This window comes from Staurois parvus, unplaced genomic scaffold (assembly GCF_062004578.1).
Source record: "Staurois parvus isolate SC_StPar_1 unplaced genomic scaffold, SC_StPar_1.0 ptg000192l, whole genome shotgun sequence".
Taxonomy (NCBI): Eukaryota; Metazoa; Chordata; class Amphibia; order Anura; family Ranidae; genus Staurois; species Staurois parvus.
In genome coordinates, this window is record NW_028317988.1 from 2479899 (window position 1) to 2499309 (window position 19411).

The window sequence follows — 19411 nt, forward strand, 5'->3', positions numbered from 1 at the left end:
GTGTCCCCATTGGAAAATTTCCCCTCTGTTACTTTTCTGGGGACAAACCGAAATTTGGGGTTTCTTTTACTTTCACTTTCGATGATAATGGTAACCAGGGCAAATAGAGAGGGTGAATCTCCCTAAAAGGGGTACAGACAGCAATAAAAACCTGACAGGTGTTCTAATCCATTTCTACTCTATCCAAAAGAAAACACATTTATGTTATACTTTAACAAGAGTTCTACTTTAACCTGCAATGGTTAATCTGATAGATAATGCATCTAACACACAACACATCAACACACCAGGACAATATACAAACAATAAGAGTTTATTAAATGCTGTTCCCCCAATGACTGCCCTTAATTACAAAACAGGGTATCACAAGACCGCAAGTGATTGGAATGGTGTGCCTGAAAAAAAAAAAAAAAAAAAGACTCCAAAAAAACTTCATCAAGTAGATGCAAGACTCTCATTTAACGTATTTTATATTCAAGAAATACTGCATTTTCTGTTACATAAAACAAGGCATTTCTCAACTAAAGTCTACAAGGTGGAAAAAGACAGTAATCAATTTACAGCAGAATAAATCATCATATTCACATTCCAATTCCCCAATAGTACAGTTAATTTGCATCAGTATATCAAGCCCTTTGCTTTAGGACTGGAGTGAAATGCTTTGCACTTCAGGCCACCCTTAAAGCAAACGGGAAACTCGACAAGTGTATTTGTCACCATCATGTAATAATTCACACTATACAATAATATAGACTCTGCAGTATCCTACAGCTTATCTAATATAAACTCTGCTTTTAAGGAAATGTTACATGAAATTTAAAAAATATATATATTTGTCACTGAATATAGCACTCTGTTACGAAAATAGTCATTGAGACACAAACCCTGGGCAAATGGATGAAATCCTTCATTTCTGGTACTATAGACTCTTTAAAATGAAAGTTTATTTTCTTCTAAAAGGAACACAAAAAGTGTTAAAATTCATTACAAAGATCTCCACTTTTAATATTTCAAATCATGTAAGCCTTTTTTATGCTGGATGGATTGAAGTTACCCTGAAAAAAAAAATCCCTGATTTATAAAAAGATATTATTGCAGGTCCCTGTAAAAGGGGTAAAGGGGAAATATGAGTGGCTTACCTATAAAAAGCCTCATAACTGAAAGAGTCTAAGGCCTTATACATGCGAGCTTCAGCTTCTATAATAGCCATATGTACAGCAAGCTTTTACAAAGCATTTGCAAAGCGTTCAGGCAATTTTGTCAAAGCTTGATATACACACCGCACTTATACAAGCTAAAGAATGAACAAGCCCTAAAGGCTATGGGGGGAGATTTACTAAAACTGGAGCACTCAGAATCTGGTGCAACTGCACATGAGTTTAAATCGGCTTCTAACTTCAGCTTGTTCAATTAAGCCGTAATAATAAAACCTGGAAGCTGATTGGTTTCTATGCAGAGCTGCACCAGATTTTGCTAGCTGCAGTTTTAGTATATCTCCCCCTGTGCTGTCCACCGCAAACTGCATCCATCTCTTTAAATTCTAGTCAGTTTTTGAAAACTGAAAGGGTTCTGAATAATTGCTATGGGTAACAAACAGCTCTTTTAGGGACCATTCACACCAGATGCAGTAAGATGCATTTTTGACTGCACTTCAACTGCATAGACAGTCCAAAATCTAGGTTATCCTATGCGCACAGATCACACTATTGAAGTACCCTGCAGTGAAAAAAAAAAGTACAACAAGTTGCACTCCAAAGTAGTGCAGTGCACATAAAAGCCCAAAGAAGAAAGAAGAGACCTAAAAAAGGAAATGCAAGCTTAGCAAAAATGCACCACAAATGTGCATAAAAAAGCATGTGTCATATGCGCATAAAAAAGCGTGTCAAATACATGTCACTGCGCATACAAAAATGCGCAGTAAATGCGCGGTTTCTGGTGTGAATGGGCCCTTAGGCCAAGGACTCCTAAGCATTTTTTTTCCCCATCTTAGCTGGAGATGATACAGGAACTGAGCAAACGTCTCTGCAATATTGAACACAAACAGTACTTTTTTTCCCCAAGCAGAATAGGGAAAAATGAGAAACACCGTCAAGTTTGCATTTCCTCCTGCACCCTTGATAGGGAGACTTTCCACACTTTCTGTCCAAGTGATAGAGATTATTAGCAAAAGAAAGTTAGGAAAAATCTCCCAGACTAGAACCAACATCAATAAAAACCTCTGTGTGAAATGTAGAAGCATAAACAATTCTATATCTCCAGGCATCACATTCTACAGCTTAGTCTGAGCCCCACCAATTAAACCTGACAGAGGTTTTTAACTCTACCCCAAAAAAACAAAAAAAAACAAAAAACAAGAAAACGGTTTTGGTTGGAGCCATGCTTTAAGATCTGTATTCAATGCAGCCAAATTAAAGTTAACGGGTGCCTGCAAGACACTTTTGTAAATACCTGCTGAACATGATTCTCATTAGACTAGAACTAAGTGTACCAAACCTTAGAGATTTTCAATTATGTTCTCTACAAAGACACACATCTGTAATGACTAACACTGCATGCATCTGTTAACAGAAAGCAGGCTTATACTGTATATATCCTGCTGCTCTCTATGTTGAGGAACTACAGGTTCCCACAAGCCAGAGAGCCAACAGCTGCTTAACTTTGGCATAAACAATACCAGCCATCGGAATGCTGGCATCAGCACAACACGTCTTTGCTGTTTAGGTAGTAAGGTTTTGCTGGCCCCGAGCTTTGAAAATAGCAAATACATGGACCAAGATCTGTTTATATACTGTCACATTCTAATCCAGATTATGGAATGTTACCACTTGCATTTTATCCATAAGAATTCAGAAATCAGTGTCCACAGGACTGAATACAAAAGTTTGAGCATTACTTGCATGAGCAGTCAGTCACAGAACAGCTGTGCTAGGGTGCTGACATAACCCAGCTCTACTCAACACTATTATATGAACAAATAGGCGGTTTTACAAACAGGAGCATACGGGAAGTGCGGCCTGTAGCAACCACAATCAAAGCTTCATCTTCATAGAACGTTTTCTTTATTAATATGGGCAACAATTACACATCAACCACTACCTAGATAATAAAGGCTAAACTGATTGCCATGGGGTGAAAAAAATAAAATAAAAAGGTTTGACTGTATAACAAACAGTTGGTCTGCTTATGATATCACAGGTCATACACCTGGTGCTTTAAGGTATTACAGAAGAACTCCATTAAGTCGTATCTGCATCTAAGATAAAAAAAATCTTCTGTCAATATTTGCATCTTAACTGCACACATCTCATAACCCCCAATGTAGCTTCAAAAACACTGAATATTTTTGGGGCCCTCATGCCTGGGTGAGAAAAAAAAAACAAAAAACACTGAATATTTTTGTGGACCCGTGCCGGTGTAAGAAGAAAAAAAACAAAAAAAACACTGAATATGTTTGGAGACCTCATGTCTCTAACAGTTTTACACAAACCATTTGATTTTTTGCATGTCAGTCATGGTCGTATAGTGGGCCTGGCATAGATACCTTATACATACCTCTGACTAACACAGACCGACTCATATGTATTAACAGCAGCCCCGCCAGCTTCAGGACAGGAGACAATACGGTAAACAGGCTCTATTTATTGGTCTAAACAGTTAAACTATTAGAATTTAAAAGAATGTTTTCTTTAACCTCTTCTTGACTATATAACGTATACGTGCAGAAAGGAGGGTGGGCTTTATTGCCCATACATCATACATGTGTGTCCATGGCGACTGAATTTTCTGCATTGACAGCACACTCACAGCACAGTGACCAAGCTGTCACAGCCAGCTCCCAGTCTCTGTTTACGATTGGGAGCCAATGAATCATGTGACCACTGACAGCCATTAGCAGTTGTCATGTGATCAGGAAGTCTGACCCTGGCATAAAGACCCATTTAAAAGGACTGCTAGGAGGTGTGGGAATGGGTTAAAGCTGCCTGCAATATCCCACACAGTCATCAAGATCCATTCTAGCCAATGCCAAGTAAAAAAAAAAAAGGCCAGAAGAACTAAAGCAATTTTTTTTTCATCCATAGAGTTGATACAGCTAATCGCTTTAAATGGGTATTATAACTAAGTATCTCCATAGCCTCAAATCATACCTCCTACACAAGTGAAAGCAGCTGGTGTACAAATAGTCCATTAGGCTAGAAAAATAAGCAAATGCATGGAAAACCTCTTGAAATGTAACTGAGTAAAAAGCTGCTGTGGCCTAGAGGAACAATGGCTTATACTGAAGAGTTCAGCAGCTTGCATACTACTTGTAGGTAATTTCTGACTAGTTACAGCATATCAATGATATTTGCAGCATGAAAGTAAAGTTTATGTATGTACTTTTTCTATACTGATGTTTTAGATAAAAGGGTTAAAGTTCAGGTTATTTTTTGCTGTATTTGTGCTAACTAGGGAGATTTCCCTTCACCACCAGTCCCAGAAATACAGCAGAAAATGAAAAAAATGTCTCCAAGGAGAAGGTAAAGTTACTCAAAGTTTTGCCTTTACATACACTTGGGAAAAAAACATGCATTTGTGTGAAGCATTCAAAATGAAAGAATCTGGTTTTGCATTACATCACATTTTCAGCACAAGTTTTGAGAAGTGCACTGAAGGTCCTATTCCAATGTACCTCTTAGGCTTGAGCTAAGGTAGAATCTGTCGGGCTGGAAGTCATTAAAGGAAAATCCTACTTTCATTGCAGTTGAATGTCTGGGGGGGGACAGGGGGATTTCTTCCAAAAGAAGCTCCAGTACCAGTGAAATGAACAGGAAGATCTTGATAAGGTACTGTTTGGCTACACCCTGAATTAATGTATTTACTTTTGGTGGAAACTTCAGTGGAGCTTTAAAATGTACCTTTTTCAATTTACAGCCATGATTTTCTAAAGGTTGCTGTACCAAGGCATTTGACAGCAAGTGTACAATGTTGAGTAATATTCGAGTTAAAATTCAAAAACTGCAGTCAAGGTCTTTCAAAAAATACTGTGTACACTAGCCTTAAATTGATCAAAAAAGCGAAATGTAATTTCCTTACTATATACTATATGGCAGCCTGGAGATGTTATCTGTACTAAACGCCTTCAGAAATCTTATTTCCTTCTCATGAAATAAGTTCACCTTTCGTAATATGATAAACCCATATTCAGGGTGTAACATGTAACAAGTTACGAAAGGACTGGCCCCTGCTCCCCTGTTGTGAGATCTAGTGAGGGATTTAATCCCCCCCCCCTCCCCAGCTGTCACAATTTAAAGAAAACATGGCTGTGCAGGGGGCTCCGCCCAGGCACATCACTCATTGACACTATTCTGTGAATGGGAAAACAACAAATGGCGTCAGCCTTTGCGGTTGATGGCTTGTGGTTCTCAATTAACTAACATAGCGCGGATGAGCGCTGTCATAGTTCTTTGATTCTTCCCGTCAGCGTGCATTTGTTTGCCTGTACGATATATGGGCAGACAAATACACTGACAGGTCTGCAGGAGTCCTGCATCGCACCAGTGTTCTGCTGATTGCTGGTGCTGTTTGCTTTCCAGGCAACCAAAACCAAAAATAGTAAATGCTGATTTTTTTACCTGCAGAAAATAGTGCATTTATTATTATTTTTAAAAGAACTTATCCTTGAAAATCAGGCATCCACTGCAACATAAATTTCAATCTTCATAAGATACTTTGCAAGACCCTTCCACTGCAGGGATGAAGACAGTACTCCATTCCTTTCAACCATTCTATGAGACTGATCAGGCAGGTCTGCCATTCAGTCATTACAGAAATGACAAGTTTGTGTCATCTGCACATACTTGTTTAGAGATTGGGGATGAGACAGTGAAGTCAGCCAATGACAGCTTATATCATGAAAACAAAAAAAGGCTGGATCAGGCAATATTCTCATATTTGGACAACTTAGGACTAAGCACTAGAAAGGCGCACTAAAAGTGACCAATTAACAAAATTAAAAATTAGCAAAGAATGCTGCCCTACATAGAAAATAAATTATTTTATACTTGCCTGTCCTGTTGCCAATCTGTGCTCTATTCAAGAACTGCGGTGCCTGGAGAATCCTCCTCATCCAACACACTTCCAGGAGTGTCAGACACCTGGTTCTCTGCCAAGCGTTGTGTTTCAGTATTGTGTCCTACAGTGAAATAGGGGCTGCAAGAAGCAACCACTGACTCTGAACCAGAAATATGACAACATAGAAGGGTGTCAGATGAAATACATTCTCTGGGCACTAGAGCTTGTGAAGGGAGTGAAAATCAGTAGTGGGACAGGCAAGTATAATGTCTCTTCTTTACAGGGTAACAAACTTTGATCATTTTTTTTTTATTGTGGAGACAAGGTCACTTTACAGAGGACTGTTTTGTGGGCAGACAAAAAGTACCTATTTATGAAAAGACAGCAACAGCAGTGCACAGAGCTATACCTTCTTCAAAGTGCATCTGTTCCATACACAGTGGAAGTACCCATCAAAATGCAGACCATTATCCAAGGCAATGCCTAGATACAGACAGGCTGCATGCTGACAAGATGGCTGCTGCCGCGAAAATCAGATACACTCCAAACAGAGCCAAAACGGAACATTTGCAAACAGATCAATGCAATGTAAAATGCCAAATACAAAATGTACATAGCAGACTAATACAACTATGTGCAACACAATAAAAAAAATATATATAATATTATTCAAGTCATAATCCTTACCACTCCCAGAATTATCTCACTCATATTACAGGTTAAAAAATTGTACTGTGTCCCCTACCCTAACAAAAATAATCAGCAGGGCACAAAACACCACATTTATGCTTTTCCATGGCGGTTATTAAAGTGTACCTGTCACAGGATAACAGAAAAGAGTAGTGTGAAGTCTTGAAAGATTTTTAATAGAAGCCTGCCTACTCAATCCCTGGAAATTTGTGAGGACATTGTGGCAGGACAGGTAAACTATACCAGATAAAATAGATATGTTACCTCTGGAGAATGCTTCATTTGCCTTAAATAATCATTTTCAAAGCAACTTCACTCCATAGAAAATTGCTGACATGACTTAGACATCCTGAAAACAAAAGATACACCTCTCCTTTTACCAAAACTATTAAGTGTTAAGTGATATTTAGTGGATCCAGAGGACAGAGCAGCATTTGCTATCCATTTGGTTCAGGTGATGCTCATGACGAAAGTGAAGGCTGGACGGAGGGGAAGTGAAGGTGAAAAGTGCATGTTACTTGTGGATTCTAAATGGTCTCTGTGGTCACATACACACAGCAGCTAATCTTCAGCTCAGTTATTGTGGACGTTTGAGCTGCAAGCCACTCCAAGTAATCTTAAACACTGCATGCGCACTTTGAGAGCTTTTTGTTTAATATAAGTTTTATATATGTACTTTTTTTTTATCTAATATTGGTTAGGTTGGAAGCTAGGTTTTTAAGGTTTAAGCTCAGCGTGCTATTTTATTTTAAAGAAAATAAAAAAACAAAAGTCATTTTTGTGATTATGGATCTTCATAATTGTTATAAGTTAGGTGATCTCAGGGAGGAAAGGAGCACAATAGATCAAAGGTTAGTACTAGGGAGGAGGTGGCTTTGCTATGATGTAAAAGAAAAGACAGCGAACACCATAAGCTGACCTCTCAGGTGATGTGCAGGCTAGACCAGGGGCAGACTGACAACTCATGGGGCCCCCAGGCAACAGGGGATCATGGGGCCCCTGTGTCCTTGCCCAAACTCAAAAAAGCCTATGAAAATGGTACTAGGGGCATCTCATGGGGCCCCCTACTGACCCCGGGCCCTCGGGCAGTGCCCCAGTTTCCAAATGGTCAGTCCACCCCTGGGCTAGACAGAAGTGGCTCTGAAAATGGATGTGAATGGCAAATAAATTACATTAGAACATTTCCTGGCCTTCACCAATCTTGCCTCCTTCTTGGCTGCCTCCTGTGTTGGTAAATGACAAGTGCACTTTAATAATTGGCCGTTAGGAAGATCATCAATAAGTTGCACTGCAATCTATTAATGCCCCCTCTCACAGCCCAGAAATTATTCAGAAAGGGTTGCTATTCCCTGTAAAAATGGTTTTCTTGTTTTATAAGGACAATGTCAGTTTTATTTATTTTACATTTTCAGAAAAAAACAAAACAAAAAAAAACAAAAAACAATGTACAAAAGTTTGTCTATGAAGCAGAGGTTGTTTTCATGTGGGTTATTTGGCACTTGTATTGTTCTGTACACTTAAAGCACTCTTCTGTTGATCGGCCAAGGCCTTATTCATTTGTAAGTCATCAAGCTTCTTCCACAGCTCCTCACGCTCCAGCTCCTTCTTCTTCTCTCTGATTAACAGACACAAGGGTAGGAAACATTTTTTTTTTTTTTTTTTTTTACAATGAGCCTCATACAGCAAAGAGAACAAAGTACAGATAAGCATTTGTAATAATCACTCAAATTACAATAACAGTGCAGCCCTATAAGTAATTTTGCCCTATTACAAACTTGTTTCCCATCTTCAAAAAGGCTGACTTACATCCTGCCTCTGCTTAGTGTTGATAATATACACTTTCAGATACATATACAAAAAAAAAAGCACACGCACACAAAAAAAGCTGACAATTTATTCGCTAATCTGACCTTTATTTCTAAAGAAAGATTCTAGTATTCCTAGATTTAATCTAGAGTTAATCTCAAACCTGAAGGGCAGTTTGATGTTTAATAGGAATTTATTAAAAACAAATACAATTTACAAAATTGTTGATTTTGAAGATCATGTAATTTTTGAGTTTCTTAAAATAGCACAACAAGAAGCTACAAAATGTTACTTGATATGGTATTGATTATTTGAATCAGGAATCGAAAAACCAGATGGAAGGTTGCAATGGATCACTCAACTTCCTTTTCACACAGTGAGCACAGTTACCCAACCCCACCTTTAATTCAATTTTCTGAACACGGATGGAGGGGGTCGACGACACTAACTAAAGCAGTTGTGTGTAGCTTTATCACAGTCAAAACGCTGCTTTACAAACAAAAATCCACACACAAAAGTACAGCAGAGACCTGAAGCAATCATGGAATTTTCTCTGCAGCTTTAAGCAGAGAGAACTTCATGTTACACCACAGCTTGCATTTTATGAATGGCCTGTAATATAAAAGCCAAATTGTGGAATAATTATGCAGTGTATAGCAAACAAAGGAGAGAGATTATTTTAAGGTTCCTTAACAAAAGTTACTTTTTAAAACTGTGCAGCATGCAATCAAGCTTGAGTAGTTAGTTGACCTTGATTAGAAACATTATGATTTAAAATTGCACCTAAGTATGCAATTATTCTATGTGGGGATGCCCAGCAGAAGGCATTTTATAATATATGATTACATTCAGAAAACTGACAAGAACAAACGGTGAGATCAAGGTTTCTTCACAAAGAAAAAAGTTACTCTTTAAAACTGTGCAGCATGCAATCAGTCCTGTGTCCTTAGTGAGTCTTGGATGCAAACATTAGGATTTAAAATTGCTTCATTCAACATACTTTTGCCGTTCTGCTTTGTAGGAACCTGTAAGTTCATCGAAGAGTATCCCGTTCATTTCCATTAATGTTTTCAGCACATTGTACACCAGGGCTACAATAGTCCTAAGAATAAAAAAATGACATGGGGTTAGAACACTTCCCTATCCAAAATTAAAAAAAATTACTAAACATTCACTTAAAATTTTTATAAACTCCCCATACCTCATCAATGGTTTGGAATTTTTTTTTACCCAAGAATAGAACCTCAATTCCACTTGGAAACAGACTATGATCAGCCAACTGATAGAACTATGTGTATGCTTACAGTGGAATGGGTGCTCTTCTTTTAACCTAATCATTAGCTATGCGGAAATCTAACTTCATGAGAAGCTATTCTGTTGTAGATCGAAGTACACTTACGGGTTCCAGTGTTCTTTGGAGATTTTGTACAAGCTACCGAACATGATTGGTAGAATTTTGTCAATGTTCTCCTCGATCAGGCTGAGAATATACTCATTGTTCCAGAAGTACAGAGCCCTCTCTGCAACCTGCACAACAGAGAATTACAACAGATGGATAGAGTGAACCACACAGAACATTTCACTAGAAGTTCACATCAGAGTTAAACTGGAAGACAATTCTCTAATCACATAATCTAGACAATAACTGCATTGTGCAGGCTCAACAAGATACAGTGGATGATTTCCGAGTGGAAACTCCCACTGCAAGATTTTAGCCAAATCACAGAAAAACTGAATGTAAGGGGCTATGCAGAACTACAGTAATGCCACTTAAATAGGCTGTACAAAGCTGCAGAAGGGAATAGGGACAATCAATATTTCCCAAACCTTGGTCAGTCAAGTGCAAACAAGACAATCATTTCAGTATGTAAGTAAATAACCTGTTCTACTAAAAATAGTCACCTGTGCTATGCAACCATATTGCTACAATGCTTTAGCTGTAACTGACAGAATCATTCATGCATTTCCTAAAAAAAAAAACATTTATTCCTGTTTCTCCATGGGTAAATGGAATGAAGCCCTTTCATTTATATAGAAATATCATTTAGGCTCCCAGCTAAATTTTTAGTTTAAATTAGCTAAATACATTCCAGAAGCATCAAAACAAAAGCCTTGTTCGCACCATGTGCAGACGTGAATTTTTCTGCACACGTTCTGCAAGGGCACAAATGAAATAATTGTTTTCTATGTGCCCTGTTCACACCACAAAACTTGTATTATGTGTTGATTTCGTCTGCGCAGAAATCTGCAACGTGTATAAAACTCACTGAAATGCGCATGAAAACCGATGTAAACTGATGTCTCTGCAAATGGAATCTGTTTTTTTTCCATCAGCTTTTCTGCAGGTATGGTGGGATGGGAATGAGGTCTTACAGTTTGTTTTCCTTAAAAAGCAGCCATAGCCTAAGTAGAAAGGCCTGTCCATTGCCAGCAGGTTACGGAGTGGGACTTTTGTGGACAAAAATGTATTTTCTACAGTTCTAATGCACCCAACTGAAGCTGGGTATGCAAGTAGAATTTTATTTTTCTTTCAACCAGCAAGTTGCATGAAAAAACAGAAAAAACAAAGATCCCCGTATCCATACAAGTGATGTGAATGCAGGGATTTCCCCTGCTGTGTTATTGTATTCTGACACCGGGAACTCCCCCAACTGTTGGAATACACAGGTCAGTGCTGCAGCCATTGGCTGAAAGTGCTGATCGAATGCTGTTTCTCAGCAAGACCACTCAACAGAAACCAGTCTAATGGTCGGCCTCTGTTGAACAGACAGGGGTACACAGAACAAAATTTGTCCCGGTTCTGCTAAACTGTCCATGTATACCCAGCTTAACTCATTTAACTTAAGCTCTGGAATCAGCAGGAACTTTGCTGATTACTGCGTGTGTCAGACCACTGCAGAGAGAGCACTGCTTCCCCACAGAGAGCAAGGATCCCTGCTCTGTGGCTTCTGGCAAGGGATAGGCTCTTCTACTAGGACTGTAGCAGCTTTAGAAAGAAAAACAATTGTAAGTCTTTGCACACCTTTTGTTTTGATGCACCTGGAATGTATTTAGCCAATTTAGACTGAAGGTTCAACTGGACCTTAAAACACACCTTGGCTCTTTTAATGCATTCAGGCAAATAAAACAAGTAAGAATATAATCTTTTTTTCCCCCTAGTCCTGTTGTTCTCTAAGAATAAAACAAACTCAAATGTTCTACGAGTTCCAATTTTTCACCAGATATTCAACAAAGGCAACTACCAATTTGTCCAAATAGGAGTATCTACGTTACTACCATAATGTCACTACTGTGCTGTACTCCTCCCACTCAATCTGCTGCAGTGATAAGCAGTCACATTTAGGCTCTGTTAACGACGGTGGCCAGAGGGCAGTAAAAAAAAGGGAGATTTACGGCAATTTTACTGCCCCCCCAGTGGCATCCCGAGGAAGGTGCAGGGGGGTTGCGCGCAGCACCGGGTGACACCTACCGCACGGGGTGACACCGGACCCGCTCCACGAAAAGGTAAGTTGTAAAGCAAGCTGGCGATCCCTGCAGGATGGTTTGGATCTGCGGATTGGGGAGCATAATGGATCGGACTCCGATCCATTATGCTCAATCTGCAGGACACAGTGCTGTAATATTCTATCTGTGGAAGGTTCAAAAGCAGTTCCAATTGAGATGCAGGAAAGATGGTATTAACTCCCTAAAGAGCACAAGTTTAGCAGCAGGAAGAGGCCCTGTCATCACTGCACAGAAGATTTCTACAGGATCCTGCCTGCCTGACACACAAGGGACATGCAGTTAGGTCCATATATATTTGGACACAGGAACCATTTTAGTTTTTTTCAGATATTTACCAAAACATATTCAACCTATAGTTATATAATGGATATGGGCTGAAAGTGCACACTCTCAGGTTTAATTTGAGGGTATGTACATCCAAATTGGAGGAAGAGTTTAGGAATTACAGCTCTTAAGAGTAGCCATCCCCCCTTTTTTCAAGGGACAAAAAGTAATTGGACAATTGAATCACAAGCGGTTTCATGGCTAGGTGTGGGCTACTCAGTTATTTCTTCATCAATTAAGCAGATAAAAGGTCTGGAGTTGATTGAAGTGTGGTATTTGCATTTGGAATCTGTTGCTGTGAACCTGCATCATCCGTTCAAAGGAGCTGTCCATGCAAGTGTAACAGGCCATTGTAAGGCTTAAAAATTTTTTAAAAACCCATCAGAGAGATATCAACAACATTAGGAGTGGCCAGGTCAACTGTTTGATACATTCAGAGGAAAGAAGAACGCACTCTATGGTAAAGAAAACCCATTCACAACATCCAGACAAGTGAAGGACACTCTCCAGGAGGTTGGCGTATCATTATCAAAGTCTACAATCAAGAGAAGACTTCACAAGAGGAAATACAGAGGGATCACCACAAGGTGCAAACCATTCATAAGCCTGAAGAATAGAAAAGCCAGATTAGACTTTGCCAAAATAAAAATCTAAAAAGCCAGACCAGTTCTGGGAAAGCATTCTTTGGATGGATGAAATTAAAATTAATCTGTACTAGAATGACGGGAAAAAGTGTGGAGAAGGCTTGGAACAGCTCATGAGCCAAAGCACACAACATCATCTGTAAAAGATGGTGGAGGCAGTGTGATGGCATGGGCATGCATGGCGTCCAGTGGCACTGGGTCATTGGTGTTTATTGATGATGTGACAGAAGACAAGCAGCCGGATGGATTCTGCAGTGTTTAGAGATAGAGATTCAGCCAAATGCAGCAAAGATGATTGGACGGCGCTTCATAGTACAAATGAATAATGATCCAAAACACACTGCAAAAGCAACCCAGGAGCTTTTGAAGGAAAATAAGTGGAATATTCTGCAATGACCGAGTCAATCACCTGATCTCAGCCCAACTGAGCATGCATTTCACTTGCTGAAGGCAAAACTAAAGGAAGAAAGACCCACAAAGAACAACTGAAGAGAGATGCAATTAGAGCCTGGCAAAGCATCAGAAAGGAGGAAACCCAGTCTTTGGTAATGTCCATGGGTTCCAGACTTCAGGCAGTCATTGCCAGTAAAGGATTCTCAACAAAATATTAAAAATTAACATTTTATTTATGATATTCATTTGTCCAATTACATTTGAGCCACTGAAATTGAATTAAAATGGTTACAGTTCCTAAAATTTGTACTTGACATTTATGCTCAACCCCTTGAATTAAAGCTGAAAGTCTGCACTTTAAATTCATTTGGATTGTTTTGTTTTAATTTAGTCTGGTGGCATACAGAGCCAAAAGTATGAAAATCATTCCTTTTTTTTTTTTAAACAAAATTTCAGGTTTACAAATGGAGCAAAAGCCCCTGCAGCCCAAGAAAACAAATGGACAAACACATAAACAAAGTTAAACTAAACTAGCATGAGCAGGGATATAGCCAACAGAGGGAGCTGGCCCCTAGCTTGGTTTGCATTGTGTCCAAACCTCTTGTGACCGCCAATAAATGCTTATGGTAATTATTTTAGGACAGCAAGCTGCAGGAAAGCAAATCAGGAGGACAGTACAGTTACTTTTTTGCACTTATTCTTTAAAGGATTACAAAACATTAGCAAATGAATAAACAAAAGCACAATGCCTGCAGACAGAGGGCTCTTTAAAGTGTTACTAAACCCAGGACCCTGCATTCACTATATCTGGTCTCCCCGGACCCTGCATTCACTATATCTGGTCTCCCACGGTACACAGAACATGGAAATGCAATTATTTTAGTAAATAAAAACTGCTAAATACCTTTTCTCATCAGCAGTTAGAGCAGTCTTGTGGCATCTGTGTCCAGCCCAGCACTAGCTAAAGCTTGTAGGAGGAGTTTTCTTTCTGCTCTAGGAAGAGGCAGAACCCCTGACCTCTGTCTGGACGGTGCTGATTGGCCCTGTGCTGATCTCATGCATACTCCCAAGAAAAAAAAAAACCTCTCTAGCAATATACCCCAAACTGAGCATGTGCATGCCTACGGTTCAGTCTGGAGATAAGCGGTGGTCGTTTGAAAAAGGAGAGGAAAAGAGAAGTCAGGATCAAACAGCCTTTTTACACAATGCAGAGGATTAACCCCTTAGGTTCCACAGTGAGTATAACAAGCATGCTTTACTGCATATACAGACTGATTTTACTGTTGTGGGTCTAGTAACACTTTAAGGCATGTTTTCCTTCTTTGCTAGATTCTTTAGTTCCCACAACAGTGTATTTGTCCCAGTTTATTCCGCTCCACCTACCTGAAAGTGAGAACTGGACACACACTTTGATATTTGCTTAAACAGAGGTTCCTGAATCTTTTTAAACTGAGTTGGCTCTATTACATCCAAAATCTCTTCTATTTCTCCTAAAAACATCACCTGTGCCAAAAGAAAATTTTCATTATACAATAGTGACTACAATATGTGAAATGTGCAAAAATTCTTTTGATACGTTAACTACAACTTTTTGACATTAAAAGAAAAGCATTGTTACCTCTTTTTGGCTACAAGTTTTGGGCCAAAACTTTAACAATCCTCTAATAACCTGCAGATAAAGCAGAAAAAAATGTAAACAGAGCAAATAACAGCCTTTGCTGAAAAAAAAATTCACAACAGCCTTTTAGGTCAGCTGAGCTTTGCTAACAGTTTAGTTTAAATTGTCATTAGTAGAAATTCAGTGTCATTCTGTCTTCAGTTATCAGCTGCTACATGCATCACCCGATTCCTGCACCTCTCCGTTTCCTTTGATGTTGTGAGCCACAACAGGGAAATTTATTACCCAGCTTCTTAAAACTAACCAGAGATCCATTTTAACTTTAAAAGCCCTGCCTTGGAAAAAACACCACAAGATGCCATCTGCCAGAAAGCCTTTCGCAGATTTAGTTTCACATTTTATTTTTCTGGGACCTAACTTTCTGGCTAAGCTCCATCAACTGCCATCCTGCTAAATGAGGACTCTTACAGGTCACTAGGGCAGCCGCACTAAACAGTGTAGAATGGTAGTTGGTGGAGCAGGTTGAGTTGGTGGCAATAAAGTGGTTGTAAAGCCTTACACATACCCAGCAAAATGACTATTTTCAGGAAATACACAGAGATTAAACAAATCCTACAATAGTTGTACCTGATTATCTGCAGCCTTCTCTTCTCTACATCTGTTCAAATTCCTGAATGTACAAAAACTTGTCTGAGCTGTCAGAAAAAAGGCTGCAAACAGCTGAAGTTACACTCTGCAGAGCTCAGTGAGGATAGCTCTGAGAGGTGATTGGAGTGAAGGGACATATCCCCCTTCACACAGGAAAAGAGCTAAGGCTGTCAATTACCTCCCCTGTCACAATTTTTTCTTGATCTCAGGAAAACATGTCAGAAGTGATTCATGCTGATAGCAGAGCAAGGAGGAGCATACAGAAATGATACCTCATAATCTGAATTGAAACACACTATAGAGAGATATGCTTTGTTCATATTTCATGTCTGAGGTTTACAACCACTTTGAAGCTGAACTTCAGAGCCCTGCAAGTCTAATTTGTTCAGATCCTCTTCGCAGCTGCGATTAAAACACTAATGTAGTTTAAATTAATATGTCTTACTTTTTTGTAACCCTTGATTTTCGGAACCCTGTGATGTCATGCTAGAGGAAAAAAAACCCTACTTCCACTCTGGGGGGGTATTTCTGCATTGCTACACATTACATCCGAGTATAAAGAACTACATGTCCCATGATGCAATGGAAAAAGGCAATTGTGGGAGGGTGTGTGGACAGAGCTGGGGCTGTGCTGAGAGTGCGGAGTGATTGAGCTGCATACAGAGATGAGTTCTGAGCTATGGGTGGAGGTGGAGATGAGTTGAAGGAGCTGCTGGAGTTGAAAGAAGAGCAGAACTGGAGTTGATCTGATGCTTATCAGTGGGATGTACAGGCCAGGAGTCAGACTCCAAGACCTGTCCATTACACTGACACAGAACAATAATGGGGAAGTTAAAAGACCGGTGGCTGGGGGGACAGAGGGCACAGCAGCCACTGGTCTTAAATGGAAATTACAGGGAATGAAGCCTGTGATTTAAATAATGCATTGATGAAACAAATGGATTACATATTTGCTCATGGTACAAAAGCACTAACATGGAAAAATGTTTCAGCCTGGAGTTCAGCTTTAAGAAACAGCAGGCTCTAAGTAGTGAAATGAAACGGAAACAGAAAAGAATACTGAGAAAAACCTTTTCTGATTAATAACATAATAGCAGGCATCCTGTGATTTCTGCTCTTATGTAGAACCTTTACTTGTTCTTTCTATACTTGCAAGCAACTACTCCTTCCAAAGAGAAAGAATGCTTACATATTAACATTGCCAAGGGGGTAGTAAAGAGACAGTGCTGGAATGTCGAGTGCTATCTGAACATTCCACAGGACACATACTGATAACCATTCACCAGTTTTTTTTCAACTTATGGCATTCCAGCTGTTGTAAAGTCATAAGTTTCAGCTTGTTCCACCAGTAAGAAACTTGTTTTACAACAACTAGAGAACCACGTGTTGCAAGAAACAGCTTTAGACAGTGATGGCAGTGCTGTGGACATTTTTCATTGGGTCCAATAGGATAATTTAAACCAGACCTCCAGGATAATGTTAATAACCCCTTCCCACCGATTGCTGGTTTAAAAAAAAAAAAAAACCTTTTACATACCTAAACCTGTAGTTCATGTGATGCTGCAGTCACAGGCTTTCTCCTGTTCCGTTTACATCTGATGGGATTTCCTTCAGGTGTCTACATCTTTGCATTCTTGATGTGAACGCTTCCTTTTGGCTATCCAGCAGTGGGGTCCTCTCTTGAGCCAGAAGGGAAGTGGCATCAGAGCAAGGGTATATTCAGGGACCATCTGCATTGTTTGGTTAGCAGAGACTGCACCCAGAAGCAGAGTCAGTGAGAGACCAGGACAGGGGACACTGGTGAGAGCAACTTGCTTCACCAGGTAAGAAAAAACTAAATCTTGAAGGGTAATTGGGGGAGGGTGGTGGGTTTATGCCCGGAGTGGGGCTTTAAAGGGCCTCAAAATCTATAAGGTTTCTGCTGTTACCTTTGCTCGGCTCTTTTCTCATTCTAAAGTAAAACTAAAGGCAAAACCTTTTTTTTAGTTCTGGATAGCACTGATTGGAATTAGAACACCTAATTAGGTTTTGTGAAACTGTATGAAAGTGAAAGAAGATGTAAAATTTTTGGTTGTGAGCAGAACGGAAATAGAACAGAATTCTTCTAGTGGGGAAACGGAGATACATCTGGTGACAACCAGGATTTCCTCTCACTTTCTGTTTTAGGAAGGGAAATCTCCCCAATAGGGAGACAGGTGTTATAACCCTCCATTCATCCAAAAAGCTAAAAAAAAGTTTTGCCTTTAGTTCTACTTTGAAGTGGTATTAAACCCAAAAGTAAACATTTTTCATTGTTAGGCTTTTTTCCCCTTTATTTTCATCTGGTGATCCAGCCAGTGAGTCTGTTGTTTTTCAACAGAACAGGCTCTCCTGCAAATGCATAATTTAAGAGTGTTGAGAAAAAACATTTACCAATAAAAGAGGGGCTTACAACTTTCAGCTTTTAATTGTTCATGTAAAATCTTTATCCCAAAAGAAAAAAACATTTTTGTTGTAACTGCAGTGTGGCTGGAGTTTGGTTTCAAGTTATTAATGTAGCTACCTTTGCTAATCTATCTAACTTCCCCCTCTGTCCAGTTTAACAATCCTGCTGTGCCTCCTGTGCTTCTTCATTCAGAGTGAAGGCACACGAATACAGAAGGTGTGTTACAGCTCAGGTCTCCAGGTGAAAACAGGAAAAAACTAATGCAGGCCTCATGGACACAAGACATTTTGCTAACTCTCCTAGACTCCTTTCCTCCTGGCAGCAAAGTTTTGGCAGAAAAAAACTCTTAAAGCTTGTAAACTCGTGTGAGGCTTTTAAGCGTATCAATTGCTCAGGAGTTAATCCATTTCATTGGCCAGAATAGTCATTTATTATGGCCACTGAAATGAACTGATGCTCAAGCGCTAAATGCGTCTAGTGCTTAGGCACATTTAGATACGTTTGCAAGCGTTTAGGTGCATCAAACGTTTTTCTGCTACTCCTGTACGTACTGGCTGTGGGGTTTTTATTCTGCCTCTAAAAGCCTGTGTGCGCATGGACACATAGGCTAAAGCGCAAAGGAGTTTAGAGACAGGAACACCACCACCACATGCTTCTAGGAGCAACAGAAAAAAAAAAAAAAAAACGTTCAGTGAGCATGAGGCCGAAGGATTGGTAAACTGCATTATATTACATTTTCGGTTTGGGATTTAATATCACTTTAAGAAAATAAAGCTTTTCTTAATACCGATACTTAATAAGCACACTGCCCCCCACGAAACGTAGGTTTAGTTCTTGGCTGGTCAGGCATCCACTGCAGAATTGTGGGAGGGGATTGCTTGTGAGTGCCCTATACCTTGAAGTGACAGGTTGTTATCAGGTGATGGCGGTGAGAAATTACATTAAGCAAATCAATAGTAATTTTGCTTATTTTTTTTTTTTTTTTTTAAGGTTGAGTCCTGGAGTGACTGTATTGATATTTTACCTAAAGACTAACACACAACAAATATTTTTACATTTATCTGTGTGAATGTATATAGGAGTATACACACACGCTTACAATGTATGCCTCAAATCAAGAATCATTCTGTTATTACTATTACTCTATCTCACCAGTTTCAATGTTATCATCCTGAAACAGTTCCTATAGATACATCACAGTCAGGCTGCTGAGTTTCAGAAGTCTAACACTCTGCTCTTCGTGTCTTTAATGTTAATGGTATTTAACAGAACAGAAGATACATCTTCATGCTACACTCCCACATAAAC

General features: G+C 39.4%; 1 protein-coding gene across 1 annotated transcript in view; it reads right to left on the minus strand.

Moving 5' to 3' along the window:
- Positions 1–292: 292 nt before the first annotated feature.
- PPP2R5A (protein phosphatase 2 regulatory subunit B'alpha) overlaps positions 293–19411 on the minus strand; it is a 140715-nt gene continuing 121596 nt past the window's right edge. The window contains exons 9-13 of the mRNA XM_089677794.1: positions 15031–15081; positions 14796–14915; positions 9947–10074; positions 9548–9649; positions 293–8356 (exon numbers count right to left, since the gene is read on the minus strand). Coding sequence (XP_089533920.1) covers positions 8230–8356; positions 9548–9649; positions 9947–10074; positions 14796–14915; positions 15031–15081 — 528 coding nt within the window. The 3' untranslated portion in view covers positions 293–8229. The remainder of the gene's footprint in view (positions 8357–9547; positions 9650–9946; positions 10075–14795; positions 14916–15030; positions 15082–19411) is intronic.